Source organism: Nerophis ophidion, linkage group LG20 (assembly GCF_033978795.1).
Source record: "Nerophis ophidion isolate RoL-2023_Sa linkage group LG20, RoL_Noph_v1.0, whole genome shotgun sequence".
In the NCBI taxonomy this organism is placed as follows: domain Eukaryota; kingdom Metazoa; phylum Chordata; class Actinopteri; order Syngnathiformes; family Syngnathidae; genus Nerophis; species Nerophis ophidion.
The window spans coordinates 35,436,805-35,460,843 of NC_084630.1; the positions used below are offsets into that span (position 1 = coordinate 35,436,805).

Here is a 24,039-nt window from a genome sequence, read left to right on the forward strand (position 1 = left end):
TTACATTAGCATAGTAAATAATTAGATGACCATAGTAACTAATTACATGAGCATAGTAATTAGATGAGCATAGTAAGTAATTACATTAGCATAGTAAGTAATTAGATGACCATAGTAACTAATTAGATGAGCATAGTAACTAATTAGATGAGCATAGTAAGTAATTAGATGAGCATAGTAAGTAATTAGATGAGTATAGTAAGTAATTAGATGAGCATAGTAACATGTGTACCGTCCATAAATGCAGATTCCAACCATTGAGATACTTTGATCATTGAAAAGCTTAACGAGCCCCATGGCCTTAGTTTGCCCAGGTCTGAGTTAGATGAATCAGGCAGTGAACATGACCTTTGACCCTAAGGGTCATGATGAGGTGGTACAGGAAGGAGAGAGGAGACTGACTGCTGTCACTCTTAAATATATCCTTGCCGAAGTTGAAGGTGTTACCAAGTTGTGCTCCTGCATGAATAGTTAAATATATATAATAATTATTCAATATTATTGTGTTCTTTACATTTTGATTGTGCAGCCAAATAGGTAATTAGATGACCATAGTAAGTATAGTTGAAGACTATACTAAGGTGATTATAAAAGATGAGTGCACATCATAATGGCAGCTACATTTTACATCTTAAACATATAAAACTATTATTTGAGAATGTCCGACGGGCCAGATTGAAAAGCTTAATGGTCCCCATGTGGCCCCCGGGCCTTCATTTGCCCAGGTCTGACATAGATACTAGGTCTGGGCGATGTGGCTGAAAACTGTATCATGATATAAATGTTTTAAATCAGTCGATATCAAAATAAGGACCGGAAATTCTTTATTTAAAATTCAACCTTCCTCTGATTATGATCCCCACAACTATGAAGGCCGAAAGGAAAGCAAATGTCAACACAACCATGGACATTTTCTTTGTCGCCCAGCCCAAATAGACCTCATCAGACAGATGCTTTTCTAAATGTTTCTCCCAATTGAACTTTGTCATCTGTTCTACAGAGAAGAGGATGGTGAGCAGGAGGACAAAGCCATCTGGTACTACAGCACCAAGGTAAGTCCATCATGTCTCACTTCTCTTCACATACATTATATTACTGGTACGTGTGCAGTCACCAAAAATGCAATTTTTTTTTGACAATTTTAGTCCCTGAATAGGGCTGTACAGTGTGGCCTCATGGTTATCATGGTGGTCACTTTCAGGAGGTAGAGGTAGGCTGAAAAGTGTATGACCATCTAAGTGTTTAATATCGGTCGATATTGCGTTATGTGGGTTTGTATAAAGCCTTAGGGAGTTGAACCGCCCCTGCCTTACATAGTTCCGGGTCACCCTTGGGCAAGGTGTAGCACCCGAATGTCAAGAGTGATTGGGGCAAAGGTGATGTATTACAGATCTCCAGGTTGTTGTCTAGAGTGATTGGTGCTAAGGTGATGTATTACAGATCTCCAGGTTGTTGTCAAGAGTAATTGGGGCAAAGGTGATGTATTACAGATCTCCAGGTTGTTGTCTGGAGTGATTGGGGCAAAGGTGATGTATTACAGATCTCCAGGTTGTTGTCTAGAGTGATTAGTGCTAAGGTGATGTATTACAGATCTCCAGGTTGTTGTCAAGAGTAATTGGGGCAAAGGTGATGTATTACAGATCTCCAGGTTGTTGTCTGGAGTGATTGGGGCTAAGGTGATGTATTACAGATCTCCAGGTTGTTGTCAAGAGTGATTGGGGCTAAGTTGATGTATTACAGATCTCCAGGTTGTTTAGAGTGATTGGTGCTAAGGTGATGTATTACAGATCTCCAGGTTGTTGTCTAGACTGATTGGTGCTAAGGTGATGTATTACAGATCTCCAGGTTGTTGTCAAGAGTGATTGGGGCTAAGGTGATGTATTACAGATCTCCAGGTTGTTGTCTAGAGTGATTGGGGCTAAGGTGATGTATTACAGATCTCCAGGTTGTTCTGTAGAGTGATTGGGGCTAAGGTGATGTATTACAGATCTCCAGGTTGTTGTCTAGAGTGATTGGGGCTAAGGTGATGTATTACAGATCTCCAGGTTGTTCACTAGAGTGATTGGGGCTAAGGTGATGTATTACAGATCTCCAGGTTGTTGTCAAGAGTGATTGGGCTAAGGTGATGTATTACAGATCTCCAGGTTGTTGTCTAGAGTGATTGGGGCTAAGGTGATGTATTACAGATCTCCAGGTTGTTCTCTAGAGTGATTGGGGCTAAGGTGATGTATTACAGATCTCCAGGTTGTTGTCTAGAGTGATTGGGGCTAAGGTGATGTATTACAGATCTCCAGGTTGTTGTCTAGAGTGATTGGGGCTAAGGTGATGTATTACAGATCTCCAGGTTGTTGTCAAGAGTGATTGGGGCTAAGGTGATGTATTACAGATCTCCAGGTTGTTGTCTAGAGTGATTGGAGCTAAGGTGATGTATTACAGATCTCCAGGTTGTTGTCAAGAGTAATTGGGGCAAAGGTGCTGTATTACAGATCTCCAGGTTGTTCACGAGAGTGATTGGGGCTAAGGTGATGTATTACAGATCTCCAGGTTGTTGTCAAGAGTGATTGGGGCTAAGGTGATGTATTACAGATCTCCAGGTTGTTCACGAGAGTGATTGGGGCTAAGGTGATGTATTACAGATCTCCAAGTTGTTGTCAAGAGTGATTGGGGCTAAGGTGATGTATTACAGATCTCCAGGTTGTTGTCTAGAGTGATTGGGGCTAAGGTGATGTATTACAGATCTCCAGGTTGTTGTCAAGAGTGATTGGGGCTAAGGTGATGTATTACAGATCTCCAGGTTGTTGTCTAGAGTGATTGGGGCTAAGGTGATGTATTACAGATCTCCAGGTTGTTGTCAAGAGTAATTGGGGCAAAGGTGATGTATTACAGATCTCCAGGTTGTTGTCTGGAGTGATTGGGGCTAAGGTGATGTATTACAGATCTCCAGGTTGTTGTCAAGAGTGATTGGGGCAAAGGTGATGTATTACAGATTTCCAGGTTGTTGTCAAGAGTGATTGGGGCTAACGTGATGTATTACAGATCTCCAGGTTGTTCTCTAAAGAGGTTGGGGCTAAGGTGATGTATTACAGATCTCCAGGTTGTTGTCTAGAGTGATTGGGGCTAAGGTGATGTATTACAGATCTCCAGGTTGTTGTCTAGACTGATTGGTGGTAAGGTGATGTATTACAGATCTCCAGGTTGTTGTCAAGAGTAATTGGGGCAAAGGTGCTGTATTACAGATCTCCAGGTTGTTGTCAAGAGTGATTGGGGCTAAGGTGATGTATTACAGATCTCCAGGTTGTTGTCTAGAGTGATTGGGGCTAAGGTGATGTATTACAGATCTCCAGGTTGTTCTCTAGAGTTATTGGGGCTAAGGTGATCTATTAGAGATCTCCAGGTTGTTGTCTAGAGTGATTGGGGCTAAGGTGATGTATTACAGATCTCCAGGTTGTTCTCTAGAGTGATTGGGGCTAAGGTGATGTATTACAGATATCCAGGTTGTTGTCTAGACTGATTGGTGCTAAGGTGATGTATTACAGATCTCCAGGTTGTTGTCAAGAGTGATTGGGGCTAAGGTGATGTATTACAGATCTCCAGGTTGTTCTCTAGAGTTATTGGGGCTAAGGTGATCTATTAGAGATCTCCAGGTTGTTGTCTAGAGTGATTGGGGCTAAGGTGATGTATTACAGATCTCCAGGTTGTTCTCTAGAGTGATTGGGGCTAAGGTGATGTATTACAGATATCCAGGTTGTTGTCTAGAGTGATTGGGGCTAAGGTGATGTATTACAGGTTTCCAGGTTGATGTCTAGAGTGATTGGGGCTAAGGTGATGTATTACAGATCTCTAGCGCCTTGGTCTGACTGCGGTCCGTTTGAATAAACCCAATAAACTGCCATACTGTCCAGGTGACTTTTCCTGTTTGATCAACTCCATGCAAATAATTAACCACGAGACACCTAACTTGATAGTTGATACTGTTGCCTGATTGGCTGTTGGTGTCATTCCCACTGATCAGTGATCACTTCCAAATTGCTCAGTTAGCGAGTGTCTTTGTACATGCAACCAACCTTGTTTCGCCACATCAGGTTTTTTTCTTACAGAGAATAAAATAGATGTATCGAACGTTTTATCAAACGCACTTTTTGTTAATATAGATTACGTGTCTATTGCGATGTATATTGATATCGTTTTATCACCCAGCCCTAGATCAAGTGTTCAAATCTTTATTGGAGCGTCCCTGTATAGAGTTTGCATGTTAGCAGATTAGGCTAATCGGAGACTCCATTGATTGATTGATTGATTGATTGAATCTTTTATTAGTACATTGCACAGTTCAGTACATATTCCGTACACTAAATGGTAACACCCCAATCCATTTTTCAACTTGTTTAAGTCTGGGTCCACGTAAATCAATTGATGGTACAAATATATACTATCAGCATACTACAGTCATCACACAGGTTAATCATCAGAGTATATACATTGAATTATTTACATTATTTACAATCTGGGGGGTGGGATGAGGAGCTTTGGTTGCTATCAGTACTTCAGTCATCAACAATTGCATCAACAGAGAAATGTGGACATTGAAACAGTGTAGGTCTTACTTAGTAGGATATGTACAGCCAGCAGAGAACATAGTGAGTTCACATAGCATAAGAACAAGTATATACATTAGGAATACATTTGATTATTTACATTAGGTTATTTACAACCTGGGGTGATGGGATGTGAAGGGGGGAGGGTGTTAGTAAAGTGTTGAAGTTGCCTGGAGGTGTTTTAGAGCGCTTTTGAAGGAGGATAGAGATGCACTTACTTTTACACCTGTTGGGAGTGCATTCCACATTGATGTGGCATAGAAGGAGAATGACTTAAGACCTTTGTTAGATGGGAATCTGGGTTTAACGTGGTTTGTGGAGCTCCCCCTGGTGTTGTGGTTATGGAAGTAGTTTGACATGTTCTTCGGTATCAGGGAGGTGTAGCTCCAAATAGTCCGTATTAAAGTAATCCTGATATTTTATTTTGCCATAACAGTTTAGTCCCACTTGGAACACATACTACTGTTAAGGAAATCATTCAAAAATGTCAATTCTGATTGTCCCTCACGCAAAGTCTCTTTGTCTCTCTTCTTGTGCCAGGTCCAGCTGGCTGAGCTCATTAACTGCTTGGATAAGGAATACTGGGAGGCCAACCTCTATGCCGCTCTTGAAGAAATCAGGGATGAGGTGCATGTTCACATGGACATCACAGAAGACCTCACCAACAAGGCTCGGGGCAACAATAGGTGTTTCCTCACCGTCGCCAACGGTAATGAGCTCCGACTTCATTCGCTTTTTCGTTAAATGACTAGTGTTCATAATCAAGCCATTGCTTTTGTTGACACCAGATCTTCAATACATTTTGTCTGACTGTCAGGTTAAACCTGTTGGCCAACTTTGCATTTGACATGAACAATACAGCGTCGTACTACATCCAGCCATGACTGGACTTGTGAATACAAGCTTTTGCTTCTCAAGATGACAAGCCAGAACAGAACCTGTCCATGTGTTCAATTTCAACCATAAGGCATGAAAAGAGGCGAAATAGGTACAATACCAACATTGGCCAATTGAGGACTGATAGAGAAGCAACTAAATTAAACTGAAACAATGAAAAAAAAACAGTTTAACCTTGAGAATCAACCCGTGTGTTTTTTCAGGGCTGATACCCGTTATTAGTTTGATTGATTGATTGAAACTTTTATTAGTAGATTGCACAGTACAGTACCGTATTTTTCGGACTATAAGTCAATGTTTTTTTCCTAGTTTGGCCGGGCGTGCGACGTATACGCCGGAGCGACTTATGTGTAAAATTATTAACACGTTACCGTAAAATCTAAAAAAATATTTTTTTATCTCATTCGCGTGAGCGACGAAGAAAATGTCAGCAATCGTCACACACACGTCAGCAATCGTCACTCACACGCCAACCAATAAGATTTCGGCGGGGGAGGGTCATGGCAGAGGTGCATTGTAGGTCATGATATGCTAACTGCTATATGCTATACGCTATAGGTGGGCGATATCGCAAATTTGGGTATCGATACCGATCCGATCCGATGCCGGCCAGTATCGCCAATACCAATACCGGAAGTGTCGTCATCTGATGATTGGTGGGGGGGCGGCTTCGGGGTATCGATACTTTTGAAAAACAAATTTGTACTTTTGCCTTTATTAATTGATTATGATAATAATACAACACAGGACAACGATTTAAGTAAAAAAATAAAATATTTCTTACAAAAGTAATATCAATAGCAATAAAGTAATGCAAATAAGGTGCAAACAACTACTGAACCTGGCTTGTCACCTCAAAACACACAAACACTTAAGGTAAATAACAAAACTCTAGTTATTGAACAAAGTTGTAAACATGAACACAAAACAAAAGAACTGAGAAATTCAAATAAAAAAGTAATAATATCAATTACAATAAAGTAAGTAGTGCAAATAAGGTGAAAACAAATACTGAACTTGGCTAGTCGCCTCACAACACACGAGAACTTAAGTCAAAAAGAAAACACTAGTTATTAAACAGTTTTAAAAATGAACACAAAACAAAAGAACTGAGAAATTCAAATAAAAAAGTAATAATATCAATTACAATAAAGTAAATAGTGCAAATAAGGTGAAAACAAATACTGAACTTGGCGAGTCGCCTCACAACACACAAGAACTTAAGTAAAAAAGAAAACACTAGTTAATAAACAGTTGTAAAAATGAACACAAAACAAAAGAACTGAGAAATTCTTATCATTATTTTAGTGCAATAAACGACTTTACAGTTTACAACCAAGACATTAAGTCGCACTGAAAACGCACGCGCGCGTGTGTGTGCGTGCGTGCGTGCGTGCGTGCGTGCGTGCGTGCGTGCGTGCGTGCGTGCGTGTGTGCGTGCGTGTCCGAGTGAACCTCTGATCGAATTATACTGATGTGTGTGCGCCAACGCACCAAGCGTCAAGTTAATTGTATTTATTTGATTTTATTTTATTTTGGATTGAAGATGAAATTTTAAAGTGTTTTTAAATCTCGTTCGCGACCCATCACTAGGGAGGAGGGTGAAGTGGCGAGGAGCGCTGCGCCGTGCTCACATTTTTTTTCAAATCGGAGTGATTCGCTTAATTTGGTGATGTATCGATACCGATACTCACCAAGTATCGATACTATCAATACTTGGTATCGATACGCCCAGCCCTACTATATGCTACTGCCGGAGCTATTAAAATGGATCACATCAACATTGGCAGTAACTTATAAAAACTGAGAAGGACTGAACTAAAAAGGCACCGTGAAGGAAATCATATACTGCAGATTACAAGATGGACGTAGTGAAATATGCAGCAGAGAACAGCAATCGAGCAGCAGAAAGAAAGGACGCTAGCGGGGCGCATATCAGAGGCGACACAGAGGAAGAAGATTTCATGGGATTTAGCGATTAGGAGTGAGAGATAGTTTGGTAAAGGTATAGCATGTTCTATATGTTATAGTTATATGAATGACTCTTACCATAATATGTTAGGTTGACATAGCAGTTGGTTATTTATGCCTCATATAACCTACACTTATTCAGCCTGTTGTTCACTATTCTTTATTTATTTTAAACTGCCTTTCAAATGTCTATTCTTGGTGTTGGGTTTTATCAAATACATTTCCCCAAAAAATGCGACTTATACTCCAGTGCGACTTATATATGTTTTTGGCCTTCTTTATTGTGCATTTTCGTCAGGTGCAACGTATACTCCGGAGCGACTTATACTCCGAAAAATACGGTACATATTCCGTACAATTGACCACTAAATGGTAACACCCGAATAAGTTTTTCAACGTGTTTAAGTCGGGGTTCCAGTAAATCAATTCAAGGTAAGGAGCCCAAGAACCGATATTCATTTGGGGTACAATGTATTTCAACATGAAACAGCTGGACAAGGCTCTAAGTTGCTTATTTAAACATCTTTCTTTTAGGAATTGTTGGACCAGTGTTTCAAGCGGCGCTAATGTTAAATTAGCAGTAAAAACCATCAGGGGGGTTTCACAAAGCTTTATTACGTGTGTCTCAGATTGGGATGTCACGCTATGAACGTCTCTTATCACAGTTATCATTCATATCGCGGTATTTTTAATTATGCTTAACATTTTCAAAAAGTGCTTACGCTGAAATCTTTTAACCAAGTTTTATTGAAAAAAAACATTCAAAATGATTTCCTTTGAAGGAAAAAACATTTTATAAGAACACCACTTGTACTCAAGTAGAAATTGAATGTGCACATGAAAACAACAAGAGCAAGATAAACAAAGTAATACGGCAGAAGCAAAATAACATAACTTTTTTTTAATGTGGAAATTGTGCAATATAGCACCTTAAGGACACAAGAGATGAACAAATAAAACATAAATGTAAGAATTTTGCAAGATGGCACCTGATGGCCACAAGACGTAACTGCACATAAAAATAGTGTGTTCATCATATATGAGATCTACAGTTGTGATCAAAATTATTCAACCCCCACACAATTTTGGTGTTTTAGCAAGTTGGACATTTATTCCATATTTTGTTTATATATCAAATAAAGATGCATTAAATAGACAACTGCAACTTGAATTACAACATTATATTTTGTAACATACCAAACAGTGTAATTTCTCTTAATATCTCATTGACAAAATGATTCAACCCCTTGAAGATCATAACTCTTAAGAACAGAATTTGAATAAAGTCTTTTTAATCAGGTGTTTAAAACACCTGTAGATGTGATTAGAACCATAACGAGCAACAATTAAACTGATTGAAAAAGACTGTGACGCTCAGCTTCTTGTAGATGGTCAATGGTGTATTTGCAACATGGTGAAGTCCAGGGAGTGGTCAAAGAAGTCAAGAGAGGAGGTAATTTCTCTTCATAAGAAAGATTATGGATATAAGAAAATAGCAAAGACATTACACATTCCAAGAGACGCAGTTGGGAGCTTAATTCGCAAGTTTAAAGCTAAAGGCACAATGGAAACACTACCTGGGGGTGGTAGAAAGAGGATGCTGTGTGCAACTGATGTCCGGTATTTGAAGCGTACAGTGGTGAAAAGCCCCCGGGTAACAGCTGAGGAACTAAAACACGGCCATTGCAGAGGGGGGAACGCAGGTTTCATCCCAGACAATAAGGCGCGCACTACGAGATGAAGGCCTCCATGCCAGAACTCCCAGGCGCACCCCACTTCTGACTACCAGGCACAAGATAAATAGACTCCAGAATGCCAAAAATCATCTGGACAAACCCCAAAGGTTTTGGGAAACTGTTCTATGGAGTGATGAGACAAAACTGGAATTCTTTGGGCCTATGAATCAACGTTATGTCTGGAGGAGAAAAAAATTAAGCTGACAAAGACAAGAACACTTTCCCTACTGTTCAGCATGGTGGGGGGTCAATCATGCTCTAGGGCTGTTTCTCTGCCTCAGGTACCGGGAATCTCCAGCGCGTTTAAGGCTTTATGAATTCTATTTCCTAGCAGGATATATTAGCTGCAAATGTCATGAAGTCAGTGAGGAAGTTGAGGCTTGGGAGACGTTGGACCTTCCAACAGGACAACGATCCCAAGCATACCTCCAAATCAACATCAGAGTGGTTGCAGAAGAAGGGCTGGAAGACTCTGGAGTGGCCTTCACAGTCGCCAGACCTAAATCCTCTAGAAAAGCTGTGGTGGGACTTGAAGAAGGCAGTTGCAGCACGCAAGCCCAAGAATATGAATGAACTGGAGGCCTTTGCCCAAGAGGAATGGGCTAAAATACCTGTAGATGCTTGCAAGAAGCTTGTGTATCACCTTTGAAGGATGTCATTACTGCCAAAGGGTGTTCTACTAAGTACTAAAGATGCATGGAACTAGGGGCTTGAATCATTTTGTCAATGAGATATTAAGAAAAATGTCCTTTTTTGCTATTTTGTAAAATACAGTGTTAGAATTTAAGTTGCAATTGTCTATTTGACACATCTTTATTTGATATGACTATAAACAAGGCATTGGAGAAGGCATTCGACCGTGTATGGGGTATCGGACTGTCTTATTGTGGCGGTCGCTCCCTGTATGATCAGTGCCAGAGCTTGGTCCGCATTGCCAGCAGTAAGTCGAACACATTTCCAGTGAGGGTTGGACTCCGCCAAGGCTGTCCTTTGTCACCGATTCTGTTCATAACTTTTATGGACAGAATTTCTAGGCGCAGTCAAGGCGTTGAGGGGTTCCGGTTTGGTGACCGCAGGATTAGGTCTCTGCTTTTTGCAGATGATGTGGTCCTGATGGCTTCATCTGGCCGGGATCTTCAGCTCTCACTGGATCGGTTCGCAGCCGAGTGTGAAGCGACCGGAATGAGAATCAGCACCTCCAAGTCCGAGTCCATGGTTCTCGCCCGGAAAAGGGTGGAGTGCCATCTCCGGGTTGGGGAGGAGACCCTGCCCCAAGTGGAGGAGTTCAAGTACCTAGGAGTCTTGTTCACGAGTGAGGGAAGAATGGATCGTGAGATGGACAGGCGGATCGGTGCGGCGTCTTCAGTAATGCGGACGTTGTACCGATCCGTTGTGGTGAAGAAGGAGCTGAGCCGGAAGGCAAAGCCCTCAATTTACCGGTCGATCTACGTTCCCATCCTCACCTATGGTCATGAGCTTTGGGTCATGACCGAAAGGATAAGATCACGGGTACAAGCGGCCGAAATGAGTTTCCTCCGCCGTGTGGCGGGGCTCTCCCTTAGAGATAGGGTGAGAAGCTCTGCCATCCGGGAGGAACTCAAAGTAAAGCCGCTGCTCCTCCACATGGAGAGGAGCCAGATGAGGTGGTTCGGGCATCTGGTCAGGATGCCACCCAAACGCCTCCCTAGGGAGGTGTTTAGGGCACGTCCAACCGGTAGGAGGCCACGGGGAAGACCCAGGACACGTTGGGAAGACTATGTCTCCCGGCTGGCCTGGGAACGCCTCGGGATCCCCCGGGAAGAGCTAGTCAAAGTGGCTGGGCAGAGGGAAGTCTGGGTTTCCCTACTTAGGCTGTTGCCCCCGCGACCCGACCTCGGATAAGCGGAAGAGGATGGATGGATGGATGGATACAAACAAAATACGGAATAAATGTCCAACTTGCTAAAACACCAAAATTGTGTGGGGGTTGAATCATTTTGATCACAACTGTAATCTTACATATAGGGCCGCACCATTATGGCCAAGTTAATCATTCAGATTTTTTTTTTTTTTTTCAAGTTGTGACAACGTTCACAACACAAGGCCTGCTGCGTGTTTCCTCACACTATTAACTCTCAGCTGTATTGAGAAAATGAAACCAACATCGCCTCCACGGTATACTTTTAGCGCTTGACAAATGCACCTGTTTCCAATATTGTCCACACCTGTAGTCATCTAATAACAGCGATGTGCTCTTGAACGCAAGCTGAGATTCCACGGAAATGAAGCGATGGAAAGGAAGTTCATCGAAGCACTCGGCTCCGTTTAGTCCAAGAGGAACTCTACGTAGCAAAGTCTATAGTTGCTGTGACTCCTTATACAGGAAGTAAGCAGTGTTGCCTAAAATGCGGTAACAAATTACGTTTTTTCTGTAATTAATAATTTATAAATTAATAACCAATAAATTAATAACCAATTATTAACCAGTGAGTCCTTGGTTCTTGCCCGAAAAAGTGTGGAGTGTCGTCCCCGAGTTGGGGAAGAGATCTTGCTTCATGTGGAGTAGTGCAAGTACCAGGAATGAGGGAAGAGTGGATGGTGAGATCAACAGCCAAATCGGTGTGGCGTCTTCAGTAATGCGGACGCTGTATCGATCCGTTGTGGTGAAGAAGAAGCTGAGCCGGAAGGAAAAGCTCTCAATTTACCAGTCCATCTACAATCTCATCCTCAACTACGGTCATGATCTTTGCATTATGACCGAAAGGACCAGATCATGGGTACAAGCGGCCCAAATGAGTTTGATCCGCAGGGTGGCAGGGTGAGAAGATCTGTCATCCGGGAGGAGCTCAAAGTAAATCTAAGCCAGATTAGGTAGTTCGGGCATTTGGTCATGATGCCACCCAAACGCCTCCCCAGGGAGGTGTTTAGGGCACGTTTGACTAGTAGGACGCTACAGGAAAACCCAGGATACGTTGGGAAGACTATGTCTCCCGGCTGGCCTGGGAACACCCCGGAAGGAGCTAGACAAGTGGCTGGGAAAAGGGAAGTCTAGGCTTCTCTGCTTAGGCTGCTGCCCCCGCGACCCCACCTCGCATAAGCAGAAGAAGATGGATGGATGGATGGCTATTAACCACTTAATATAAATGACTAACCGCCAGGAATTCTATCGCAGTTTATCATTGAATACTTAGTCTCAGAAGAGCATAAACATTTGCATCCCCTGGGAAGATTAGAACAAATATGAGATTTCTCTAAATCACGATAACACACTAGTCAATTCGATAACAGTTAATGGATTTACAACATAGTAAGGCTTCCTTGTGAAGAACCCTGGAATATTGCAAACATTTAAATCAAAACATTTCTAGGCTCCTTCACTTAGTTTATAGTTGAGACATTTTTCAAGCTGGCTGACATCATTTTTTCCTGGATGTTACAGAAAGTATGAGAATGTGTGAGATGCAGCCTGCTCCTCTTTACTTGTATTATAAGTCTCCTATTTTTTAAGATATTTACACAAAGTTGGATTTTTGGCAGTGATATATTTTCTGTTATCTTCATGTCCATCTGATGTTTTTTCATGGAATTATGGAACAAGAAACTTCTTTCATGAGCCCACGCTCCCTGCGTTGTGGAAGGAGGCTTGATCGCTGCAGTAGCGAAAACAAAACTTAACCAGGAAGACGTTGGGAGAGAAGAACTGGTTTTGTCGTCAAAAAATCGAACTTTTGACAGGGAAGCAGAAGAGAGTGTTCACTTTGATGGAAAGAAATAAAGAATAGGGAAGTCTTCTCATGCACGGCAAACGGACCATTCTACTTCATTAGTATATTTTTGATATACTAAATACTGGTATCATATGAGGACTGTATCTGCTGATCTGGTACTGTAAAAAAGATGCCAAATGTCGCTGGATTTCTAGTTCAAACGGGTCTGAAAATGATCAGTAAAAAGTCAGTCCCACTCAATCCTACCCCTTGTCCAGGTCTCAGCAATCACTGATTCATCAATAATGTTCCCCTCCTAGAGGAGATCCTGGAGCGTCTGCGGGCCAAGAAGGAAGAGGAGCTGCAGGAAATAAAGAAGCGGGCTGCTGAGGAGGCCCTCAAAGCTCGTCTGGAGCAGCTGAAGGATGAGGGGGAGCAGGTGGACGTGGCGAAAGACCACGACGATGCCAAGTTGAATGAAGGCGAGGGACATCAGGACGTCGACGTCAAAGAAGCAGTCGAGGTGAATGAGAAGGAGACGAATGGCGACGTCGAGGAAGAGGAGGAACATGTTGTCACTGCTGAAGGTAAGGGATTATGTATTAAAACCATTTAAAGTAGCATTTGTGTTGCATGTACTCCGCTCGGTCAGCAGAGGGAGCTGTAGTCTAAAGCATGTCAAAGAATGGCACTGCTGGACTCAGTACAGCTGTGGCAATCAAAGCTGGAAGGTTCATACCACTTTAACATTTCATAGTAGAAAACGCATCATCCGAATGTGTTCCTGCGAGTGGCGACGATGTCCCGAATCTGAGCCACCCCAGCCAGGCGATGGAGGAGAACAGTAACAGCAGCAGGGGCCCTGAACTCCCTGACCTGGCCGACAAGTCCTCCCAGTCATCCCTGGCGAGCTTGGAAGACACAGGTCAGACAATCGCAAGATGAAGTGAAGTCATGTGTGCAAACAATGGACTGCTGTGTGCTGCAGGAGAGAGCAGAGATTCCACCAACGGGGAGATGGTGTGTCTCGGTAGTAAGAAGTCCGCTGCGACTCGCATGGTGACCCGGCTGAGGAACCCAGACAGCAAGCTGAGCCAGATGAAGAGCCAGCAGGTGGCTGCTGCCCTCCATGAAGCCAACAAGGGCTTCAAGGAGGGTAAAGAGGTGAGAGACACCACCCAAACATAGCTCCACTATATGTACTGTAAATGACAGGGTCCTTAAAGGGGAACATAATCACAATTTCAAAAGGGTTAAAAACAGTAAAAATCAGTTCCCAGTGGCTTGTTGTATTTTTTGAAGTTTTTTTACTTATTTTACCGGTCCCCGGATAGCCCTAAAAAAAGCTTTAAAGTGCTTGATTTTCGCTATTTGCGATGCGACTATCCATTTCCCTGTGATGTCATACAGTGCTGCCAATGTAAACAAACAATGGCAGATACCACAGCAAGATATAGCGACATTAGCTCGGATTCAGACTCGGATTTCAGCGGTTTAAGCAATTCAACAGATTACGCATGTATTGAAACGGATGGTTGGAGTATGAAAGTATTGAAGAAGAAACTGAAGCTATTGAGCGAATAGCTATTGACACTATTCATAGCCATAGCATGGCCGAATAGCTGCGTTAGCATCGCCGGTAAAATGTGCAAACCAAACGATCAGGACTTTCGCATCTTTTGACACTGGAGCAACTTAAATCCGTTGATTGGTAAGTGTTTGTTTCGCATTAAATGTGGGTGGAAGGAAACGTAATATAGTTGCAAATGCATCCGCAGGTTATCCATACATCTCTGTACCATGTCTGCTTTAGCACCGCCGGTAAATAGCATGTTAGCATCGATTAGCGTAGCAATTTAGCATCGATTAGCTGGCAGTCACCATCAACAAAACTCACCTTTGTGATTTCGTTGACTATCGTTGCAAATGGATCTGCAGGTTATCCATACATCTATGTGCCATGTCTGCTTTAGCACCGCTGGTAAATAGCATGTTAGCATCGATTAGCGTAGCATGTAAGCATCGATTAGCTGGCAGTCAACATCAACAAAACTCACCTTTGTGATGTAGTTGACTTTATCGTTGCAAATGCATCTGCAGGTTATCCATACATCTCTGTGCCATGTAAAATGTGGAGACACTTTGGTACATTCAATGGGGGTCTGGCGGCTGGCACATTCAATGGGGTCTGGCGGAAGACACTTTGGCATCTTCGGGCCAGTGGTGCAACTTGAATCCCTCCCTGTTAGTGTTGTTACACCCTCCGATAACACACCGACGAGGCATGATGTCTCCAAGGTTCCATAAAATAGTCGAAAAAACGGAAAATAACAGAGCTGAGACCCGGTGTTTGTAATGTGTTGAAAATGAAAATGGCGGCTGTGTTACCTCGGAGACGTCACATTCTGACGTCATCGCAAAAAGAGCGATAAACAGAAAGGCGTTTAATTCGTCAAAATTCACCCATTTAGAGTTCGGAAATCGGTTAAAAAAATATATGGTCTTTTTTCTGCACCATCAAAGTATATATTGACGCTTACATAGGTCTGCTGATAATGTTCCCCTTTAAGCCTTATCTACGTCCTTTGTAAAGAGGACAATCACATACTAGCCAACTTTAGTAAGGATTTGGAGTGCATGAGATAGTGCCATGGAAAAGGTCTCTTTCTTTGACCACATGGTAACTTATTAAGCAGTATATTGCACAGCACAACGAAACCAATGTTGTAATAGCAGTCAGGTGCAAAAGGCTTATCAAGGTGCCAGGTGGCTTAACCATGAGATGTTCCAAAACGAAGTCATAAAATAAAATAAGTTTGAATATTTCTCTTTTGGTTTATGCTTTCTATGTGATTTTGGTGTGGTTCCCTGTATATTTTGATCATTTTCATGGTCAAAGTCGCGGAAATTCCATGTTTCCTGATCAAAACAATGCAGCAGATGAAAAGTGAGGCAGATACAGGTGGTGCCTCCACGGCTACACACAGTGTGTATTGGCCGTGCATGCAAGGGGGCGCATGCTTGTTGCCACGGGGAAAAAGGTAGGGGGCGATATATTGTCAACTTGCAGTTGAATGCCCCAGCAGTACTCTGACTTGCCACACTGGGAGAAGTGGGGGCGCTCAAGCTAGCAGACACAGGTCTCTCCAGCATGTTTTTCTTGTCTTTTTTTAAAAACTGTATTTATAACAAACATGGAATTTTTATGAGAGTAAGCCAGCGTTTGTGGGTGTTTTTGTCAGATGCAAAAATAATGTTTAATTTTTTGGAATGAAATGAATGTTTCTGCCAATATGGAGGATTACATACTGTATCCAAGATTAAATACTTCTCTAAACTGGACTTTAAGACAAAATAAAAGCGATCATACAAAGTAGGTTTTCATGGAAGATAGCTATTGCTGCTTCAAATAAAAATACAGAAAGGTAATATACACTCACAATACTTGATTTATTTTGTTAAAAGCAAATGGGACCAAAAAGTATTTAATAACAACTTTGTCAAATAGTTTTTGGACCCATTTTTCATACCATAATATCATTATGATAACGTTTTTATGAAAGAGAATAACTCCCTTTTTTTTCTGTAATTCTAATGTGCAACCTAAATCAATGACAAGAGCTGCACATATGACTTGAGTAAAAAAGAAAAAAATGTATGCCTCACCTGGTGTTTTTTTCACCGCAAGACACAGACTTTTGCACCACTTGTGGCAGTAAACAAATAATGATAAATGGGTTGTACTTGTATAGCGCTTTTCTACCTTCAAGGTACTCAAAGCGCTTTGACACTACTTCCACATTTACCCATTCACACACACATTCACACACTGATGGCGGGAGCTGCCATGCAAGGCGCTAACCAGCACCCATCAGGAGCAAGGGTGAAGTGTCTTGCTCAGGACACAACGGAAGTGACGAGGTTGGTACTAGGTGGGGATTGAACCAGGGACCCTCGGGTTGCGCACGGCCACTGCCCCACGCCGTCAGTAATGACAATATCAAACAAACGGAAGAAGTCTGGCGCTTAACTGGTGAAGCTGTATTTTCATTTTCACTTACATTTATTTAGGAAACAAATTATTACTATCAATGGATAATTATATGTAAATTTACTTTTGTACAGTTTTTTTGAGTCCCTCCTTTTGCGCTATATTTGATGGGCGTTTTTTTCCTAAGCCTTGTTAATAATATTTGTGATTGCCACTGGGTTTGTCCTGTTAAACTGTAAGTAGGTTAGATATAATAATTGAATATTACTAATTTAATGTTATATTTTGAGAGGGCTCCAGGCCCTTCTCTAGTGAATAGTTTGGTCCTGAGGTCAAAAAGCGCTGGTCTAGCACATACAGGTGTTTATTCCAAAGTAAATCAAAAGGCACTAATGAAAGGAATACAGTCTTTTATTAAAATGAACAAAACAAATGATGTAAAAAAAAAAAAAAAAAAACTAAACCACTGTCAGTGAGGGCAGCGCCAAAAAGACGTCAAAGGATCATTACCTTTTTTGAGAGCAGAGCTACACCTTCAAGATGAGGCAATGCTTCAATATCTGGCCAGTCCCACCGGTGCCGACAACGACCTGATAGGTTGATAGTCGGATCAGGCTCCTCCGAGTCGAATCTTGGACTGTATGATGACAGGCTGAGTGAATGCCGATGTTTTTTTGCACTCAGCACTTGTTAGAGACCCTCCCAGTTCTTTGCTTCTTTTAGAGCAGGTAGAAGACACCAATATTATTAGTTGATACTATTATTATATCATCAGCTGCATGATTGCTATGTTTCCTCCCTCTATAGATCCTCGTAGTAAATGCTCAAGGGGATGTGACCCGTGTCAGCACACGCAGCAAGGACGTGGTGATGAAGGGCATGATCTGTCACTTCTTCAAACTGGGCCAGGAGGGCAAGTATCGTGTGTATCACAACCAGTACAGCACAAATACCCTGGCCCTCAACAAGCACCAGCACAGAGAGGCAAGTAGAATTAGCTAGCTGCTTGTAGACCCGCCCATCATGTTCCTCGTGTTTGAAATGTTCTTTCATCAGGACCACGACAAAAAACGCCATCTCTCCCACAAGTTCTGTTTGACACCGGCAGGGGAGTTCAAGTGGAACGGGTCCATCCACGGTTCTAAGCTGATCACCATCTCTACACTGAGACTGACCATCATCCAGTTGGAAAACAACGTGCCTTCACCGTTCATGCACCCCAACTGGGCCTCACACAGGTGCCGTACACGTCTTGCCACTGGTGCTTCTTATCTCTCCTCGTCTCCATACCGACAGTACCAACATGTATTTTCATACTTCAATACTTTTCAAAATGAAGGGCACCACTAAAAAATGTCATTATTGTCTTTCATTTAAGATAAAATCTTACGATACATTGAACATATGTTTCTTAGTTCAATCAAAGAACAATTTTGTCATGAAATAAGATGGTGAACTGTTGTGATCTGTTGCCTGAATCATAGCTTGAAGTTTATTTAGGTTTTGAGTCATGTGTGGTTTAAGTTATATTTCAGCTCCCATGTTTTGGGTTTCTCGGCTGTCATGGGTACTGATTAGTGTTTGGGACGCTCACCTGTTCATGGGCACTAATCGGAGAGCTATTTAGTCCTGCCTTTTGGCCTCACTCAGTCTGGTGCTTTTGTTTGCGCGCATGCAACTCTTAGTTTATTCCTTGTGTTTCTTGCGTTAAGTTCCGCCTTAGTTTTTCATGTGTAGCTATCCTGTTAGCTTCCAGCGCTATGTGCACGCTTGTTTCGTTTGTTCCGGCCTGATTTATGACCTATACATCATACGCCGGTTGCTGCCGTTCCATCTGTGCCCCGGAAGAACAATCCGCGCATAACCACGCGACCCACCCGTTACATCCTAATCAATTTCTCTGATTGATTGATTGATTGAAACTTTTATTGGTAGATTGCACAGTTCAGTACATATTCCGTACAACTGACCACTAAATGGTAACACCCCAATAAGTTTTTCAACTTGTTTAAGTCGGGGTCCACGTAGTACCTAAGCAGAGGGGTTACAAAGTTTTCTATTAGTCTTCTGACATTTGCAGTAACATATAGTGTCATTTATCGTTCTATTATTTTGTCTAAATTATGAGGGACAAGCGGAACAAAATGTATTATTAACCTGCTTGTTCATTATACTGTTAATATGTGCTTATTTTCTGTTTTAACATGTTCTATCTACACTTCTGTTCAAATGTAATAATGACTTATTCTTCTCTTCTTTGGTACTTGACATTAGTTTTGGATGATACCACACATTTTGGTTTGGCTCCGATACCAAGTATTTACAGGATCATACATTGGTCACATTCAAAGTCCTCATGTTTCCAGGGACATATTTACTGACTTTATAAACAATAAAAAAAAAAGACAAAATATTTCTTGATTTAAAAAAAAATCTATATCTATTTAATCATTGTAATATCGACTATATATGGCTCTTGTACTTGGCATCGTTGCAGTCGTTGTATAGATTCTCCCATTTGTTTACATTCAGGAGCACTAGCCTGCTGTTGGTGGTTATCTATTGTATGTTTACTCTTCCCCGTACTGCAGGGTTAGTATTTGTGAGAAATATAGTTTATTTGTGGCCAAAACACTGGACGGACGTTAGCTGCTTGCTAACTATGACACATGCAGAGTGGTGCCTCAGTGTTTATATCTTCACCTTTAGTGTTCGTATTTAAGCCTTTCTCCCTATTCTGTCTCTTGTAAGTGCTCTGTGTGTGTGCGTGTTGACTAAGATTACCAGCGATGTCATCATGAAGATTTTCTTCAAAGGCAGTACAGTACCTTTTTAAATCAGTAGTACCGCGGTACTTTATGAGTACTGGGAAGCACATAAAAGAAAATGCGATGAGCAGAAAGTGTGTTGTTTTTGTAGGACCAATTGGATCAAAGCAGTTCAGATGTGCAGCAAGGCCAGAGAGTTTGCTCTGGCTTTGGCCATCCTGGAGTGTGCCATCAAGCCTGTGGCAACCATGCCGGTCTGGAAGGACTCACTCGGCCACACGAGGTACACACATCATCGCCTGTGTTTGCATGTCCAATTAAGATCCATGTTGTTGTATGGACAAAATCAGTAGGAATCTCATGGGTCCTTTTGGCGTCATTTCATTTCATATAAACCGCTTTCAGAGACTGAGTTTCAAATGAAAACATGGAGATACGACATTGAAGCAAGCATTCAGTGTGTAGCCAGTCGGGGCCACTTGAGCAGTGATCCTGAGCAGATGACTTCAAAAGGCCCACCCTCGCTGTGAGGACTAATATTTAGATTGTAGTACTACCACCCACTTATGCCTCTCAGCCACCGCTGCTTCAGCACAACGCCCCCTTTCAAGAAGCCATTGGCCAAAACTTCAAACCTTGGAGCTCAAAAATGTCTATGATCTTTCTGCCACCCCAAAAAAAAATGGTAGAGGTACTTTTGTAAATAATGTTTTTCCACTCTTACCGGAATCTTTCAAACATTGCTGTTCAAACTACATCTACAATAATAAAGTGTTTTCAAACAAAAACAGAGGGACAATACTATAAAACAAAAGTTGGGCATACTTATGTAGGCTTATAACTTAAAGAGCTGTATAGATATATTGGTAGGACATAATCACGGTTAGGTATGTACCTAAGCACAGTGTCTGTACAGTGAAGGAACAAAGTGCTTGAATATAACAACATTTACACTGCTTGCAGGTCATTTTGCAGTAAAACTGAGCAAATAAGAATTCAAATTAACAAAATATAAATACAAAAAAGACAGAGTTTACTTTTTTAAAGAAAAGTGCAACAATGCATCTGTATTATTTTATTTCTGGGATATCACCATCTCTTACTGCCTGTATGTAGTGCTACCTGACTAACTTTCCGCCTGTAGGCCTGTTACCTGTCTCTACTAGACAGTGCTGAGACACGGCTTTATTTTTATCCACTCATATTAGTCCATTCACCTATTTTAGCCAGAAGCCCGAGTGTTTCCAAACAGTGTACTTTAATGACAAAAAGAGGGTTTTCAACTTCTGGCTTCTCCTTGGCACTATCGCTATCCATGACAAGGGTACAAAAGTATGTGGACACAATGTGTCCATCACTTGAGGTGTACCATGTAGGTACGCCTTTGTATTGAAGTCCCAAATCCTTGATTCAAAAAAGTCCATTAGAAAGTGAGTATCAAGGTAATTGTGTCTTTCCAAGAAAAAATCCTAGTTTGTGAACCCGTTCTCAAACAGTCGCAATAAAAACTCTTCTGATTCTGATTTCGAACAGTCAAGCGTCATGTTGTGGGTTGCATGAGTGCTTGCTGCAGGCACTGCTTCATGTAGGGCAGGAGTCGGCAACCCGCGGCTCCGGAGCCGCATGCGGCTCTTTGATCACTCTGATGTGGCTCAGTTTCATACTTGCCGACCAACCCGATTTTTCCGAAAGTTTTTCGGGTTTCAGTGCCTCTCCCAGTAACATTGTCCAATTTTCACCCGGCCAAAAATATAGAGGGTGTGCCGTGACGGCAGCGCCTTTAATATTCTCTAAAACATGTCGTCGCGCCTGCTTTTCCACCGAGCTATCTGAGTGCCGGCCTATCACATGTAATATGCGGCCTCTGTAAAACACGGAAGTGACTGCAAGGCATACTTGTTCAATAGCCATACAGGTCACACTGAGGGTTGTGATATAAACAACTTTAACACTCTTACTAATATACGCCACACTGTGAAGTCACACCAAACAAGAATGACAAACACATTTTGGGAGAACATCCGCACTGTAACACAACATAAACACAACAGAACAAATACCCAGAATCCCATGCATCCCTACTCTTCTGAGGTACAATATACACCCCCGCTACCACCGACCCCGTCCACCTCAACCATCGCAAGGGGGGGTGTATAATATAGCTCGGAAGAGTTAGGGATGCATGGGATTCTGGGTATTTGTTCTGTTGTTTTTATGTTGGGTTACGGTGCGGATGTTCTCTCGAAATGTGTTTGTCATTCTTGTTTGGTGTGGGTTCACAGTGTGGCGCATATTAGTAAGAGTGTTAAAGTTGTTTGAACGGGCACCTTCAGTGTGACATGTATGGCCGTTGAACAACTATGCCTTGTCGTCACCTACGTGCGTCAGCTGAAGCCACACACGACAAGTGACTGGGGTGGCAAGCTGTATGTACAGGTTGTAGAGGGCGCTAAAGGCAGTGCCTTAATATCACAACCATATTATTGTTGTTGGGGTGTAAATCAGCAGACATTCGAGATATTAGTTGCTCTGAAATTCAAGTGACGCTGTCAAACGTGGTCACTCATATATAACTCGCGAGCCGCACTAACATTAAATTTTCATATTAATGTGCGGGCCGCGTGTCTGACTATACGGCTCTACATAGCACAAAGCGGAAAAAAAAACTGTATGCAGTGTTATTTCATTTTAAATTTCAAAAGAGTTTTGTGGCTCCCATTGTTTTCTTTTTTTTGTGAAACGGGTCAAAATGGCTCTGTGAGTGGTAAAGGTTGCCGACCCCTGATGTAGGGGAACGATTATTTCGATCATGTAGTATGAAAAAAATCATGATAGTTTATCATATGAGGTACACATTGATGTTGCTGTAGCACAACTGTATTTGCTCCAGAATCCAGGGATCACTGGTCCTTGCTTAATTGATCTCCAGTGGCTGGTGTTAACTCTGTCCAAATGAATTTACTGCCGCCATTTGTTCCACTATATACCATTTTTTTCTGCCTCAGTCCTTCTGTCGTAAAATAGGTGGTCAGATTTTAGACTCACAGGTTTCCTAAACATTATTTTCAGCAACCCAAATCGTCGGGAAGATTAGCACTACCAAACTTTAGCTTTTAGTACTGGGCCACCAACAGTACAATGTCTAAATATTGGCTGCAATATGAAGCATTTGACCCCCCCTAACCTATCTCAACTCAACCAATATCTCTTAAGGCATTTCTACTTACGCTTTGACCAAAAATCCAATGGTAAAAACCTCATTCAGAATTTGGGTTGAGTTTAAGCACTATTGTGGCTTACGGACTATTTCTATTCTAGCACCCATCATTGCTAATCATGCTTTCCCTGTCTCAAGATTTGCTTGTACTTATTTGATGGATGTATGTTTTTTTAATTCCATACATCATTTTTGTGGTGGGGGAAGAACATCTGACATGTGTTTGATCGCATTCCTGGACTGCGTATGTCAAAAAGCCAATAAACAAAGGTTTAATGTCAGGTACACACAATGTTTTTTTTTTTAGGTTAAACCGCATGACTTCAATGGAGCGTGAGGAGAAAGAGAAAATCAAGAAGAGGGAGAGGAAGCTTGAGGATGAGGAGACGATGCAACAGGCCACCTGGGTCAAATACACTTTTCCAATTAAGCACCAGGTATGTCCTGTTTGTTTGACTCCTTCTCAAGTTTGAATGTGACCCCTCTCATTGGCTCTTAGATTGACAAACGCTCAGCTGAGTTGTGACCCCAGCAGCCAAACTACTTCTTGCTGTCTTTGCACACACTCATCCTCTCCTTGGTTGTACTCCTCTGTGAAGGTGTGGAAACAGAAAGGAGAAGAATATCGCGTTACCGGATACGGAGGCTGGAGTTGGATCAGCAAAACTTATATCCAGAGGTTTCTCCCAAGACTTCCTGGCAACACCAACGCCAACTACCGCAAAGAACTTGAAGGTCTCCATATGAAAGATTTGTAGCTGCGTTGGACGGGGTCATTAATAACAAACTATTTTTTTTTGTCTTCCAAAGATGCTAAGCTTGGCCTGAAGTGCAGCCTTTTGGATTTGGGTCAACAGCCCAGTGTCCACAAACCTGAATGTCAGGGAGTCTCTGATGGGAACAGCGCTACCACCGCAGTTACGCACAATCACACCTTAGTTGGGAATTTGGAAAAGGAGACGAGAGAAAAGACATCTAATGAACGGCCTGTGGACCAATTACCAGCCAAGATGGAGTTACAACCCCAACACTTACAATCAGATGATGAGCAAAGTAAGAAGACAACTCAATTTCATTTCTGTGTATTTCACGTAGTCACATGTCTTTCAGGAAGCTAAGGACCCAAGGGCTGGAATTCTTCCATCACCATTATTCATATTTTGACAGCCAACATCCTC

General features: G+C 42.0%; 1 protein-coding gene across 1 annotated transcript in view; it reads left to right on the forward strand.

Moving 5' to 3' along the window:
- The window catches only part of LOC133539053 (nucleosome-remodeling factor subunit BPTF-like), a 151,564-nt gene that overhangs the window by 31,417 nt on the left and 96,108 nt on the right, over positions 1 to 24,039 (forward strand). Inside the window, 11 exon segments of the mRNA XM_061881081.1 lie at positions 1,001 to 1,052; positions 5,136 to 5,304; positions 13,206 to 13,472; positions 13,643 to 13,810; positions 13,874 to 14,049; positions 17,684 to 17,860; positions 17,933 to 18,114; positions 19,796 to 19,927; positions 23,169 to 23,298; positions 23,461 to 23,596; positions 23,672 to 23,914. Of these exon segments, the coding sequence (XP_061737065.1) occupies positions 1,001 to 1,052; positions 5,136 to 5,304; positions 13,206 to 13,472; positions 13,643 to 13,810; positions 13,874 to 14,049; positions 17,684 to 17,860; positions 17,933 to 18,114; positions 19,796 to 19,927; positions 23,169 to 23,298; positions 23,461 to 23,596; positions 23,672 to 23,914 (1,832 nt within the window).